The 15,338-nt window shown below is 44.1% G+C and overlaps 1 protein-coding gene across 2 annotated transcripts in view; it reads left to right on the top strand.

Moving 5' to 3' along the window:
• Positions 1–15,338, top strand: part of adgra1 (adhesion G protein-coupled receptor A1) — a 659,066-nt gene that overhangs the window by 592,864 nt on the left and 50,864 nt on the right. For both annotated transcript variants that reach the window (XM_033033639.1, XM_033033638.1), the window contains one exon: positions 4,899–5,026. In XM_033033639.1, coding sequence (XP_032889530.1) covers positions 4,899–5,026 — 128 coding nt within the window. The remainder of the gene's footprint in view (positions 1–4,898; positions 5,027–15,338) is intronic.

Below are 15,338 nucleotides of genomic sequence, written 5' to 3'. Positions count from 1 at the left end.
CATGTGCAGGGATCACTGGTCGGCGCAGGCTCAGTGGGCCGAAGGTCCTGTTTCCGCGCTGTATCTCGAAACTAAACTAAACAATTTTAAAAGAAGAAAATTTCTTCTACATTTTCCCGCAGCCCGATTAACAGCACTAAAATCCATAGGAAAGTGGATCCTGTGTCAGGACTAATCTATTCAAGGATTTGAGAACTGGTGCCTTTGAGTAACTGCTGGAGAACTCTCTGTACGGTTGTGTTGTGATTTTGGACTCCACGGGGAGTCTAGCGGCAAAATATACTGACAGATGTGGTATCCATTGCTGCCAAATTATTTTGAGCCAGTCTTTCACCGTTTCATCTGATGGCTCTGTGAATTCACACAATTCCAATTTTTCATTCAGCTGCCAAAAAACATAACCAGGGCCTCATCGAAATTCCAAATATAGTAAATATATAGTATATCATTCAGAGCATTGAGTATAGAAGTTGGAAGGTCATGTTGCAGTTGCAAAAGACATTGGTGAGACCGCATTTAGAGTATTGTGTTCAGTTCTGGGCACCATGTTATAGGAAAGATATTGGCAAGCTTGAAAGGGTTCAGAGAAGATTTACGAGGATGTTGCCATGACTAGAGGGTCTGAGCTATAGGGAGAGGTTGAGTAGGCTGGGTCTCTATTCCTTGGAGCGCAGGAGGATGAGGGGTGATCTTATAGAGGTGTATAAGATCATGAAAGGAATAGATCAGGTAGATGCACCGAGTCTCTTCCCCAGGGTAGGGCAATGGAGGACCAGAGAACATAGGTTCACAGTGAAGGGGAGAAGATTTAATAGGAATCTGAGGGGTAACCTTTTCACACAAAGGGTAGTGGGTGAATGGAACAAGCAACCAGAGGAGGTAGTTGAGGCTGGGATTATGCCAACGTTTAAAAGCAGTTAGACAGATACATGGATAGGACAAGTTTGGAGGGACATGGACCAAACGCAGGCAGGTGGGACTAGTGTAACTGGGACATGTTGGCCGGTGTAGGCAAGTTGGGCTGAAGGGCCTGTTTTCACACTGTATCACTATGACTCTATGACTCTACTTCAGTCAAATGAGTTGGTGAAGGTCAGTGCATGAAGAAGTAGATCATCTGGGTTATCTCGTTTTTCCTTCTACTCCACCACAAAACCCTCTTCTTCCTCAGTGGCTGTTTGGTAAAAGTCTTGTGGCACACACTGCCCTCTCAGAGAGTAACAAACCATTAGGTTTACCATCATGTTCATTGCCATCCACTTTGTTGCGTCCAGAATGCAGCATCAATTCTGGACTTAATTTCCAAGCGTGCCTAATCAAACTTGGATTATCCACATTCTGTCCGGCAAGAGAGGGACATAGATGCCATTGAATGTTGTGCAATAATTTGGCTTTCCATCCTGTCATAATTAAATAGCTGGCAGCTTTTGTAAACTGAAGGTTATTAATGTCATTATAGTAGCGTTGCTAACTGGTGTGAAGACATGGTGTAGCATACAAATGCTGGGCAGAAACACCAATTAATAGCAATTGCAAACAGGTGACTGTGGCTAGCCAAGCAGTAGGTAGGATGTGGCATGTAAAATTGATTTCATTAACCTTGAACCATTCATGTGAGGTGTTTACATTTCTTGGGCCAGTACTTTGTGTTTCTCAGAGTTTCATTGCTCTCATTGATCACAGCAGCTGTCTCATAAGGAGTAGTAGTAGATTTACGCCATTCGGCCCATCAAGTCCACTCTGCCATTCTATCATGGCTGATCTATCTCTCCCTCCTAACCCATTCTCCTGCCTTCTCCCCATAACCTCTGATGCCTGTACTAATCAAGAATCTATCTATCTCTACCTTAAAAATATCCACTGACTTGGCCTCTACAGCCTTCTGTGCCAAAGAATTCCACAGATTCACCACCCTCTGACTAAAGAAATTTCTCCTCATCTCCTTCCTAAAAGATCATCCTTTAATTCTGAGGCTATGACCTCTAGTCCTAGACTCTCCCACTAGTGGAAACATCCTCTCCACATCCACTCTATCCAAGCCTTGCACTATTCTGTACGTTTCAATGAGGTCCCCCCTCATTCTTCTAAACACCAGCGAATACAGGCTCAGTGATGACAAATGCTCATCATAGGTTAACCTACTCATTCCTGTAGGAATTCTCCGCCCAATTCTTTTGGTGGATGTTTCAGGAGTGAATGGGGTGGCTTTATTTTGTCTGTCCCCCTTCTGTCCCATGGGCTCAAGAGCAGCACGAGAAAACCATCGAGCCTACTCCCTCCTAGGCCATGCCTGTTATCAATATCTCTCAGACCTGAACGAACTCTGTAATACCTGTCAGCACGCTCTGTCACCAACGGGTGGTCACGGTGGCGCAGCGGTAGAGTTATAATAATAATATTAATGGATGGGATTTATATAGCGCCTTTCTAATACTCAAGGCGCTTTACATCGCATTATTCATTCACTCCTCAGTCACACTCGGTGGTGGTAAGCTACTTCTGTAGCCACAGCTGCCCTGGGGCAGACTGATGGAAGCGTGGCTGCCAATCTGCGCCTACGGCCCCTCCGACCACCACCAATCACTCACACACATTCACACACATTCACACACAGGCAAAGGTGGGTGAAGTGTCTTGCCCAAGGACACAACGACAGTATGCACTCCAAGCGGGATTCGAACCGGCTACCTTCCGGTTGCCAGCCGAACACTTAGCCCATTGTGCCATCTGTCGTCCCAAAAAGTTGCTGCCTTACAGTGAATGCAGCACCGGAGACCCGGGTTCAATCCCGACTACGGGTGCCTGTCTGTACGGAATTTGTACGTTCTCCCCGTGACTTGCGTGGGTTTTCTCTGAGATCTTTGGTTTCCTCCCACACTCCAAAGACGTACAGGTTTGTAGGTTAATTGGCTTGGTAAATGTTTAAAAAAAATTGTCCCTAGTGGGTGTAGGATAGTGTTAATGTGCGGGGATCGCTGGTCGGTGCAGACCCGGTGGGCCGAAGGGCCTGTTTCCGCGCTGTATCTCTAAAACTAAAAACATGCAACTCACATTTTAAGAGGTGCAGTTAGCTTTAAAGACTCCAGCTGTTTACATGAGTGTGATACCTCTTGAGGTGAAGACAGCAATCCCTGTATCCATTTCCGAAGGATTGATCATTAAAGCTTCAACTCTTTTGATGTTTATGCTGGTAATGTGATTAAATGCTTGAGAAGCATTAAATGATAAGTATTGCATCTGTGTTATGATTGGGTGCTAATGATTCATTAATGTCAATAAAGCTGCATTCCCAGATATCACACTTGTCAAAACTCAGATCTCATTAGCACTTTAATAATTCTGTTGAATGCAGACTTTTTCTCACTATCAAATGCAAAACATTAGGCTTTATATTCCAAACAAAATGGGACTAAAATAACATCACTAAACCATTTACCCAAGGATTTGTGTCCAAATCATTAATGTTTTTATCGAGTCATAGAGTGATACAGTGTGGAAACAGGCCCTTCGGCCCAACTTACCCACACCGGCCAACATGTCCCAGCAACACCAGTCTCACTTTATGTTTAATTGTTCTGTCTATCAATCTTATTTTTTCTCTTTTTCAAAATGCAAATCAAAGATTTGTAAAGGTTTATGCCTATGAATTATATGCTTATGAATTAGTTGGAACCAATCCATTTTGAATAGTTACAGCTTGTATTGGATCATCTGCACCAAGGTGAATTTTTTAAAACTCATAATGTTATAAATTTAAATTACATTTTATGAAGTGTGATTTTCAAAGGATTTTTGGACGAGTGTGATTTTTCTATGATAGACATTTTAGATGTCATAGAGGCATCGAGTTATACAGCACTCGATGTATACCTGTATATATTATAGGCCATTCGGCCCAACATTCCAAGCTATCAAGGTGTCTTCCTGGGTTAGTCCCACTTGCCTGCATGCAGGATCAATGAGACTGAACCTGAAATATTGTGTCAACTGTCCTTACCGAAAGAAAAACATAGTTGTGGTAGAGGGAGTGCAGTGAAGGTTCACCAGATTAATTTGTGGGATGAGGTTTGTCCTATGAAGATAGATTAAGCAGATTGATCTTGTACTCTCTGAATTTCTGAAAAATAAGTGGTGATCTAATTAGAATGTATTGGATAGATGCAAGCATGATCAGGAACATGGGCTCGCAGTCTTAGAATAAGGCGTCAGACATTCAGGACAAAGCAAAGAAGAACATTTCACTCAGAAGTCAGTCAATCTTTGGAATGCAATACGCAAAAGGCCTGTTGAAACTCACTTTGAGTATATTCCAGGGTACACAAAATTGCTGGGGAAACTCAGCGGGTGCAATTCCAGGCAGAATTGAAGGAATTTGGGATATTAAGGGAATCAAGGGAAGGCAGTATGGTAGCGCAGCGGAAAAGTTGCTGCCCTGCAGCGCCAGAGACCCGTGTTCGATCCTGACTATCTGTATGGATTTGTACATTCTCCCCGTGACCTGCATCAGTTTTCTCCGGGTGCTCTGGCTTCCTCCTACGTTCCAAAGATGTACAGGTTTGTAGACTAATTGGCTTGGTAAAATTGTAAATTGTCCCCAGTGTGTGTAGGATAGTGTTAGTGTGTGGGGATCGCTGGTCAGCGCAGACTCGGTGGGCCGGAGGGCCTGTTTCCGTGCAGTGTCTCTAAACTAAACTAAACTAAGAAAACTAAAAGAGATAATGCATTGCAGGAAGATGAAACATAAGTTAAATATCAGCCACAATCTGATTAAATGGGAAGCTGACATGAGGGGCAAAATGGTTTAGTCATATTTCGGCTTCTTCTGTTTCATGTGAAGTTTAATTCAGTAAATTCATTGTCCCGCCAGGATTAATGATTATTATTGGATTGTGTTCCAGGATTTGAAGACGGTGCTTTCGTTTGATCAATACCCGGGGGAGTTCCTGCACCCTGTGGTATATGCGTGCACTGCAGTCCTTTTGCTTTGCCTCTTTGCATCTATTATCACCTATATTGTGCATCACAGGTAAGAACTGCAAAGAGCTTATTATCAATGATTTATTCCTTTGTAACCCATATTAATATATGAAATATCGATCTCATTTTGATTGAAGAAAAATTCTGAGTGTGGTGGGGATGAATAGGGATAAATATTGGACGCACAACAAATTGAAAATGGATGGTCAGTGGGAAAGTGTGAGCTGGAAATTAACATAGTTTACAGTAGGTGCAAAGCAGATAAATAACAAATGTTTTCAGTCAGCAAAAAAATAAAATCTCTAACCGGGGAAATGGAGTCAAGCCAAACCTAAAATGAATGGAGAAAGCAAGGAACTGGAGATGATGGTTTACAGAAAGAGTGCTGGTGTAACGATTTAAACGAGGCAATTAAATGTACCATCTCTAAATTTGCAGATGACACAAAGCTGGGTGGCAGTGTGAGCTGTGACGAGGATGCTATTGGGCTGCAGGGTGACTTGGATAGGTTGGGTGACTTGGATAGGTTGGGTGAGTGGGCAGATACATGGCAGAGGTAGTATAATGTGGATAAATGTGAGGTTATCCACTTTGGTGGCAAGAACAGGAAGGCAGATTATTATCTGAATGGTGTTTAAGAAGGAACTGCAGATGCTGGAAAATCGAAGGTAGACAAAAGTGCTGGAGAAACTCAGCGGGTGCAGCAGCATCCATGGAGCGAAGGAAATGGGCAATGTTTTGGGCCGAAAACCTTCTTCAGACAGGGGGGGGGGGTGCAACGAGACCCGGATGTGCTTGTACATCAGTCACTGAAAGTATGCATGCAGGTACAGCAGGCAGTGAAGAAAGCCAATGGCATGTTGACCTTCATTGCGAGAGATTAGGAGCAAGGAGGTCCTACTGCAGTTGTACAGATGCCCTGCTGAGACCGCACCCGGAGTATTGTGTGCAATTTTGGTCTCCTAATTTGAGGAAGGACATTATTGCTATTGAGGAAGTGTAGCGTAGATTCGCCAGGTTAATTCCCGGGATGGCGGGCTGACGTATGATGAAAGAATGAGTCGACTGGCCTTGTATTTGCTGGAATTTAGAAGGATGAGAGGGGTTCTTATAGAAACATATCAAATTCTTAGAGGATTGGACAGCGTAGATGCAGGTAAAATGTTCCCGATGTTGGGGGAGTCCAGAACCAAGGGCCACAGTTTAAGAATAAGGGGTAGGCCATTTAAGACTGAGATGAGGGAAACCTTTTCACCCAGAGAGTTGGGAATCTGTGGAATTCTCTGTCACAGAAGGCAGTGGAGGCCAATTCACTGGATGTTTTCAAGGGAGAGTTAGATTTAGCTCTTAGGGTTAACGGAATCAAGGGATATGGGGGAAAAGCGGAACGAGGTGCTGATTTTGGATGATCAGCCATGATCATATTGAATGGTGGTACTGGCTCAAAGGGCGGAATGGCGTACTCCTGCACCTATTTTCTATGTCTATGTAACTGAGAGGGTCAGGCAGCATCTAAAGAGAGCAGAGAATAAAGTAAAGTTTAAGTCCATTGCAGACTGAAGAAAGGTTCTGACTTAGGTATCTATGTTCTCTGGAGATGCTGCCTGACCCGCTCAATTACTCCAGCACTTATTGGCATTTTTCCTAAAATGAATGTATGACTATCACAAATGATCATTATATCCAATTATTCAATTTAGAACACAGAAGTAAATAATCAATTACATTTGGTGGACTTGGAATTTAGTTTGTCCAATTACCGACAATAGAAAACTGAACAATGTGGAATCACGGAGTCATTACACCAAGGAAGGAAGGAAGCCTTTTGGTCCATTGAGTTTCTATGGGCTCTCTGTAAGAGAAATACAGATGCTCCGCTCCCCAGCTCTATCCCCATTCGTGTGCGGACGTCAAGTCAAGTCAAGTCAAGTTTATTTGTCACATACACATACGAGATGTGCAGTGAAATGAAAGTGGCAATGCTCGCGGACTTTTGTGCAAAAGACAAACAACCAAACAACCAAACAAATTATAGACACAATCATACCACACATATTCTTTTACATAATAAATAATGAAGGGAAGAACGTTCAGTAGAGTTAGTCCCTGGTGAGATTGGCATTTACAGTCCGAATGGCCTCTGGGAAGAAACTCCTTCTCAACCTCTCCGTTCTCACCGCATGGCAACGGAGGCGTTTGCCTGACCGTAGCAACTGGAACAGTCCATTGCAGGGGTGGAAGGGGTCTCCCATGATTTTTTTTTGCTCTGGAGTTGCACCTCCTGTTGTATAGTTCCTGCAGGGGGGCGAGTGAAGTTCCCATAGTGCGTTCGGCCGAACGCACTACTCTCTGCAGAGCCTTCTTGTCCTTGGCAGAGCAATTCCCAAACCAGATGGTAATATTTCCGGACAAGTTGCTTTCCACCGCCGCTGCGTAGAAGCACTGGAGGATCCTTGGAGACACTCTGAATTTCCTCAATTGCCTGAGGTGGTAAAGGAGCTGCCTTGCCTTACTCACGAGTGCTGAGGCGTGTGATGCCCATGTCATATCCTCGGAGATGTGGACTCCCAGATATTTAAAACAGTTCACCCTATCCACAGGATCCCCATTTATCCTCAATGGAGTGGCGTCGAAGGATGAGAAGCCAAAGCAAAGAAGTGGAAGCCAAATAACCGAACGGAAACAAAACTGAAACACCAAATAACCAAAAGGGTGGGACGTCTAAAAGCCAACTAACCGAAAGGCTGCGTCGCCTAAAAGCACTCACCGAATGGCCGCTCAGCCAAAAAGTCAAATAACGGACACAACGTCGCCGGGGGGGGGGACTTGTCAGCGATTGGTCCAGGCCTCCGCGTCCATCACATCATTGGCCGATGGAGACGGGAGGGTGGGGGTCATTTTCCCACACAAGCCATGGGTGACAGGGCACTCTGAAACCAAGCACCAAGGTGTAAGCGGTCCATGTGAATGGACAGCACCTACCAACAATGAAGGCACTATGAAACCAGCTGCCGCAAGCCCTTCCCACAGGACAGGGTTTCAACTCGGCATTAAAAATCAAAAAAGAGTTACATTGATTTAAAAGCAAAAATGTTACATGTATAAATAGATCTTACATTCGGAAACCTGGTTAATTAAGTGGTGGGATAATTTCCCTGTTCTAACTATGCCTTTGCATTAGCCAGTGATTACATCCATTTCATCCCTCCCTCGCAAAGATGTGAGATTTCATTAAGAGCACACTTGGATGAATAGATGCAAGCGGCATGTACAGCGTCTCTTCCATGCACACAATACATGTAGCCGTTGAGACAACTGTCACACCAAAGATAGACACAAAATGCTGGAGTGACTCAATGGGACAGGCAGCATCTCTGGAGAGAGGAATGGGTGGCGTTTCGGGTCGAGACCCTTCAGACTTAGTCTTCAGGTCTGAAGAATGGTCTCGACCAGAAACGTCACCCATTCCTTCTCTCCAGTGATGCTGCCTAATCCGTTGAGTTATTCCGGCTTTTTGTGTTCATCTTTGGTTAAAGCAGTTTACAGATTATCTGGTGTTTTGTGCATGGGAGCTTGTTGTGTGCATTATGCAGGCAACCAGACGGTAATAAATAAAACGTGCTTCTTGTTGTCAGGGGGGGTGGGGGCGTGTGGGGGGGAGTGGGAGGGGGGGGGGAGTGGGAGGAGATAAAATTGTTCTTTGTCATGCCCACTTATCATCGGCCCGCCCCCCCCATGTTTAAAAGTGATTTACTATGGTTGCCAATGCCCCGAGCCATCTGATTCCGCGAGGATTGATTCACCTGGTGTAGGTGCCGAGGTGAGTTATCCCGTGTGTAGATCGGGGTCCGGTGGTCGGGGGGGTGAATCACCCTGGTGTGGGGGTTGGAGTCTGATGGCGGTGCATCGCGGTCTGTGATTCTGGGTGGGCAGAGGGACCAGCCTGTCCCACACCTCTGCTCCACCTGGCGCTGCCGACACACAGCCCGTCACAGTGCGTCCGCACAGGGGAGACGAGGTGGATGGCGGCCGTGGCCGTGGGAGAGTGGGGGCTGTCCCGAGGGATGCGCTCCTTCGGCCGCTTACAACTTGGTGCTCAGGTTCAGAGTGCCCAATCACCTATGGCTTGTGTGGGGAAAATGACCCCCACCCTCCCGTCTCCACCAGCCAGTGATGTGATGAACGCGTGGGGGGGTCTGGACCAATCGCTGAAAAGTCCCGCCCCCCCCCCAGGCAACATCATGTCCATTATTTGAGTTTTCGGCTGAGTGGCCATTCGGTGAGTTGGCTTGTAGGCAACGCAGCCTTTTGGTTAGTTGGCGTTTCGGCAGAGCAGCCTTTCGGTGAGTTTGCTTTTAGGCGATGCAGCCTTTCGGTTAGTTGGCTTTTAGGCGTCCCGCCCTTTCGGTTAGTCTGCATTTAGGCGTCCCACCCTTTCGGTTAGTCTGCATTTAGGCGTCCCACCCTTTCGGTTAGTCTGCATTTAGGCGTCCCACCCTTTCGGTTAGTTGGTGTTTCCGCTTGGTACGCTTTTGGTTATTTGGCGTTTTGGCATTGTTTCTGTTCGGTTATTTGCTTCTTTGTTTCGGCTTCTTGTCCTTCGATGCCACATCCGGATAACAACCCCATTACCCTGTATATTCTTGTATATACTTGTGTCATTCTTGTATATCTCCGCAACCAATATTTGAAAGCCAGCTGTAATTCCCTTTCTGCCATCCTTTCCAAAAATACATTCATGTCCATGACCACATTTTCTCCGTGTCACTTGAGAAATTGTTGCCAGTCACCTGAAATAGATAAAGTGTATAGTTTGTAAGTGGAATACTTCTATACTGCAGTCAAACTATATGATAAAGCTCTATTCATTAAGAAACAAAAGATGCATTCAATCACTTATCAAGACACAGACGAGAACAGATAATGCATCAATTATTTTCGACCAGACTCCAGAACTGGCTGTGCCTCGAGCCAATGTGTTCCAGTAAATTAACAACATTGGCATCCATTTGACAATCTGGAATATTTCCCAGATTCTTTTCTGCCCATAAAAAAAGCAGGACTATTCCAGCCCAAATAATTGCATCTTTATTAACCTGCTCATAATCATCGGCAAAGCCATGGGAGATATCATAAAGCAGCACTTATAAATACCTCACTTGCCGATGCCCTGTTCAGGCATTGCCAGACCACTCAGGTCCAGACCTCGGGTCTGTCAGTTAGTTCCAAAGCAGCCAGCATGCAGAAACTTATTTAAAGCCTTGCCGCAGTTCATATGGACTATATGTACCTGCCCTCATCAACTTTCTTATTTACTTCTTCAACAAGCTTATTCAAATTCGTGAGACATGAATCCCTCATACTCAATACCATGCTGAATAGCCATAATCAACCCTGCCATTCCAAATGCATGTATTTTTTTATCCCTCAAGCCTCTCCAGTAATATCAGGGATATTATGCTTACTTGTCCATAGTTCCCAGGTTTTTCTTTGTAGCCTTTCTTTAGAGGCAAAACTCCTGCAATTTCTTCTCTCGCTTCCCATAGTATCCTTGAATATATCCGATCAGGCCTAGGAGATTTACCTACCTTCACATATCTTAGAACATTCAGCACCTTCTCAACTTTAATATGGACTGTCCTCAAGACATCATCATTAACTTTCCCAAGTCTGCCGGTCTTCATTTCTTTCTCCACAGTAATAACAGAGGAGATATAATACTAATTGAGAAACTTGCCCATCTCATAGGCTCCACACATAGATGAAAACTTTGGATTCAGAGGCGACCAATTCTATCTCTACATCCTATTACCGCAATATACTTATGATATTCCGTACTAGGACATCATCATCTATCTCTCTCCTTTCCCTTATACATGACATTCAGTCTGAAGAAGGGTCTTGACACGAAACGTCATCCATTCCTTCTCTCCAGTTGCTGCCTGTCCCGCTGAGTTACTCCAGATTTTTGTGCCCACCTTATGATATCTCATTGAATTCTCCTCAACCTTATCTGCCGGAGCTATCTCATGACCTCTTTTAGCCCTCCTGATTCCCTTATGCTTTTCAATCGCCTATACACCTCCAAGGATACACTTGATCTCTCCTCACGCAGGGTTCCTTACTCTCACCTGATTTGCCCTTCACTGTAACAGGAACATGCATACCTCCAACTCTCACTATCACACTTGTGAAAGCACCCCACTTTCTGGAGGCACCTTAGCCCGCAAACAAGCTATCAAGGTCATGTGATAAGTGAATGGAGCAGAATTAGGACATACAACCCATCAAGCCCATTCTCCTGCCTTCTCCCCAAAACCCCTGACACCTGTATTAATTAAGAATCTATCTATCGCTGCCTTTAAAATCTACTTTTTCAATATTCTGTCTAATTTCATTAAAGTTGGTCTTGAACTAATTTAGAACTTGAACTTGTGGACCAGCTCTGTCTTTATCCATAACTACTTTAAAGCTATTAGAACAGTGGTTATCAATCCCAAAGTACTCACCCACTGACACTGCCATCACTTGCCCAGCCCAATTCCCTAAGAGTAGGTTTAGTTTTAACCCCTTCCCTTTTAGTGCCTTCTAGATATTGCCCAAGAATACTTTCCGAAACATACTTGATAAACTTCACTCCATCGAAGTTCCATGTCAGTCCCAGTCTACATTGGAGAAGTTAAAATCCCTACGATGACAATTTTATCAGTCTTGTAGCTGTCCGCAGTTTCCCAGTATATTTGTTCATCTAATTCCCGTAGACCCTTTGGAAGTCTATAGTGCAATCAAATAGGTGGTCATCCCCTTTTTATTTCTCATCTCCGCCCATAGAGCCTGACTGGATGATCCTTCAGTAATGTCATGTTAGACTACAGCGAGATGTTGTTAATCAATAAAGCGACTCTCCTTGGTCTACTACTCTCAGCTCTATCTTGCCTGCAGCATCTGTATCCTGGAACGAAGCTGTCAGAACAAAAGTGTCCCAAGGCTCGCCCACAATCTGAAAACCACAAGTAATATAATTTTCATTTGTTTTCATTATTGCAGTTTCAATATCAGCCCCTTGGTTGGCGCCCTATCTATCACCCTAAGCATTCATTTTGTCCACCATAAATACACTGGTTACAGTACATACCATCTACAAAATGTACTATAGTCACTCCCCAAGCTACTGCAACAAAACATCTCAAACCATCATTCCCAAGAAGCAGAAGGGCAGTAGTTGCATGGACTACCATTGTCCGCCATCCTTATTTGAAGATATTTAACCATTCCTTCATCATCACAGATTCTTAATCTTAGAGATCTCTACCCAATTAGTGGTTAGCACAGTGGCACTGCTGGTAGAACTGGTGCCTCACAGCGCCAGAGACCTAGATTCTATCCTAACCTTGGGTACTGACTGTGGTTTGCACGTTCTCCCTGTAACTGCATGGGTTTCCTCCAGGTGTTCCAGTTACCTCCCACATCCCAAAGACATCCAGGATTGCATGCCAACTTGCCTCTGTATAATTGCCCCTAATGTGTAGCGAGTGGATGAGAAAGTGAAATAACAAAGAACTAGTATGAATGGGTGATTGGTGGTCAGCATCAACTCAGTGGGCTGAAGGGCCTGTTCCCATGCTGCATCTCTAAAACTAAAACATCAATGCACAGCGGGAGTAACTTTACTGCATTGGTGCATGACTGCAGCTCAAAACCAACTCCTCAAGGGTAATTCGAGATGGGCAATAAAAATACTGGCTTTGACAGTGAAACCCACATTCCATGAAGGAATTTAAAAGCAGAACAATAATTATTTCCAGGTTGATTTTAGGTTTTCGAACTGATGGACACTGGTTTTTCCAAAACTGTATTTTGCTTCCTGTGATTTAAAGGCTTCAAGGATTGTTTTCATTCTTGCATCATGACATTTTCATTTTGCAATTACATTTCCAAAGGTCTTGTTCAGTTTCCAATCAATTTTAAAATACTTTCTTCCATAATGTCCAAAATGAACCAACCAAAAGGTCAAACTCCCTTTTCTTGTTTATTTACTGAAAACTTCATCAATGCCTGCACTCCATTTTGACCTTTGCATTATCAGTCTACAGTTTTTTTTGTTATTTTAGAAATTTTTCTGTGCTGTTTTAGAAATACAGCACGGAAACAGGCCCTTCGGCCCACCGAGTCCGCACCGACCAGCGAACCCCGCACATTAGCACTATCCTACACACACTAGGGACAATTTACACATACACCAAGCCAATTCACCTATATACCTGTACGTCTTTGGAGTGTGGGAGGAAACCGAAGATCTCGGAGAAAACCATGCGATCATGGGGAGAACGTACAAACTCTGTACAGGCAGCACCTGTAGTCGGGATCGAACCGGGGTCTCCGAGCACTGTAAGCAGCAACTCTACCACTGCGCCACCGTGGCCGCCCACAGTTGACATTACAGTGAGATCAGTGATCCACAGATTAGTTATGCATCCCGTGGTTGCAAGGATTTAATTTGGGCCACTCCAGCTCAGCTCTGGTGAGATTTGTGGTGTCTGTGTGAGACCACACCTGGAGTACTGTGTGCAGTTTTGGTCTCCTGATTTGAGGAAGGACATTATTGCTATTGAGGAAGTGCAGCATAGGTTCACCAGGTTAATTCCCGTGATGGCGGGACTGACATATGATGAAAGAATGGATCGACTGGGCAAATATTCACTGGAATTTAGAAGGATGAGAGGATATCTTCTGGAAACATATAAAATTCTTAGAGGATTGGACAGACTAGATGCAGGAAAAATGTTCTACATGTTGGGGAGTCCAGAACCAGGGGTCACAGTTTAGGAATAAGGGGTAGGCCGTGGAGGACTGAGATGAGGAAAAACTTTCACCCAGAGAGCTGTGAATCGATGGAATTCTCTGCCACAGAAGGCAGTGGAGGCCATTTCACTGGATGTTTTCAAGAGAGAGTTAGATTTTGCTTTCAGGGCTAACAGTGTCAAGGGATATGGGGAGAAAGTGGGAACGGGGTACTGAGTTTGGATGATCAGCCATGATGGCGGTGAGGGTCAGACGTGCATCTCTGGAGAAAAGGAATAGGTGACGTATTGGGTGGAGACCCTTCTTCAGATGCCTCGACTGCTGTTCTTTCCTTCACTTTAAATCCTGCAGATGGTGTGTAAATGCCACTTTAGATAAATCAAGAGATAGAAAAATTGAAACTGAGGTAGTTACGATAAACATTAAACTTGCGAATGGCAGATTTGTGAATATGACTATAACTCTATGACTCACAAAATAAATATTGTGGCAAAGCAGAATTGCCCATTGCAACTTTGTGATTTTTCTCTCTCAATGCTTGGTATTCGCACAGTTTTATCAAGTTCTCCTCTCCTCCCCTTTATACAGCTGATACGATTAATGTTGTGGTGTTGATACGATACAATATGATACGATGGAACTTTATTTATCCCAGGAGGGAAATTGGTCTGCCAACAGTCATAAAACACAATGAGATACATGAAACATGAATTTAAAGTGATCTCTATCCAGCTGGCAGAGTTAAAGCTTCATAAAAAGTGTTGACTCAAATCCTTGAAACTGGTTGGGAAAGAATTTTTCCATTCCTTCTTGCTGGAATGGATTCCTACCGAGAGCATGGAGATGAAAGGAAAGATAGCCCACTGTGCCAGCTAATCCAAGCAGCAGGCTGATATTACAGCTGCAATAAAACCGTGCTCTATACCTTGTTGCACTAATGGGTGTGGTAGAAATATTGCTCTTTCTGAACCATGTCCCCAAAATTCAAATTATCTATCAATCTTTCTTTGACACACATGTGTGGTGTCAGTGAACAGGAGAATTACGAACATCACAAGCTTGACTTAGAGGTGGTAGGGGAATAAAGCCGATCATTTCCTTTCTGTCAATTACATGCTGGTGGTGTGGAAGCTCTTGCAAATAAATATTCACATCTGCTTCGACAAAGATGGATTAATTAAAGAGCCACCAATAATTTGTTACGGGCAAAATGATTTTGTATAACTGGTATCCAAGGAATTATTGACGGGGTAAAATGGGGGGTGTATAAGGAAAATGTAAATAGTATTGCATGTAAATATTTTCAAGACGAGTGTTATTTAGATTTTAGACTCTAAAGACATACAGCGTGGAAAGAGGCCCTTGGGCACACTGAGGATGCGCTGATCCACTATCCTGCACACAAGCGACAATTTACAATTTTAGCAAAGCCAATTAACCTACAAACCTGCACGTTTTTAAAGTGTGGGAGGAAACCCGAGCACCCAGCGAAAACCCACGCAGTCACAGGGAGAACATACAAACTCAGTGCAGAGAGCACACATAGGATCAAACCCGGG

This window comes from Amblyraja radiata, chromosome 15 (assembly GCF_010909765.2).
Source record: "Amblyraja radiata isolate CabotCenter1 chromosome 15, sAmbRad1.1.pri, whole genome shotgun sequence".
In the NCBI taxonomy this organism is placed as follows: domain Eukaryota; kingdom Metazoa; phylum Chordata; class Chondrichthyes; order Rajiformes; family Rajidae; genus Amblyraja; species Amblyraja radiata.
This window is presented reverse-complemented; position numbering and strand designations above follow the sequence as displayed.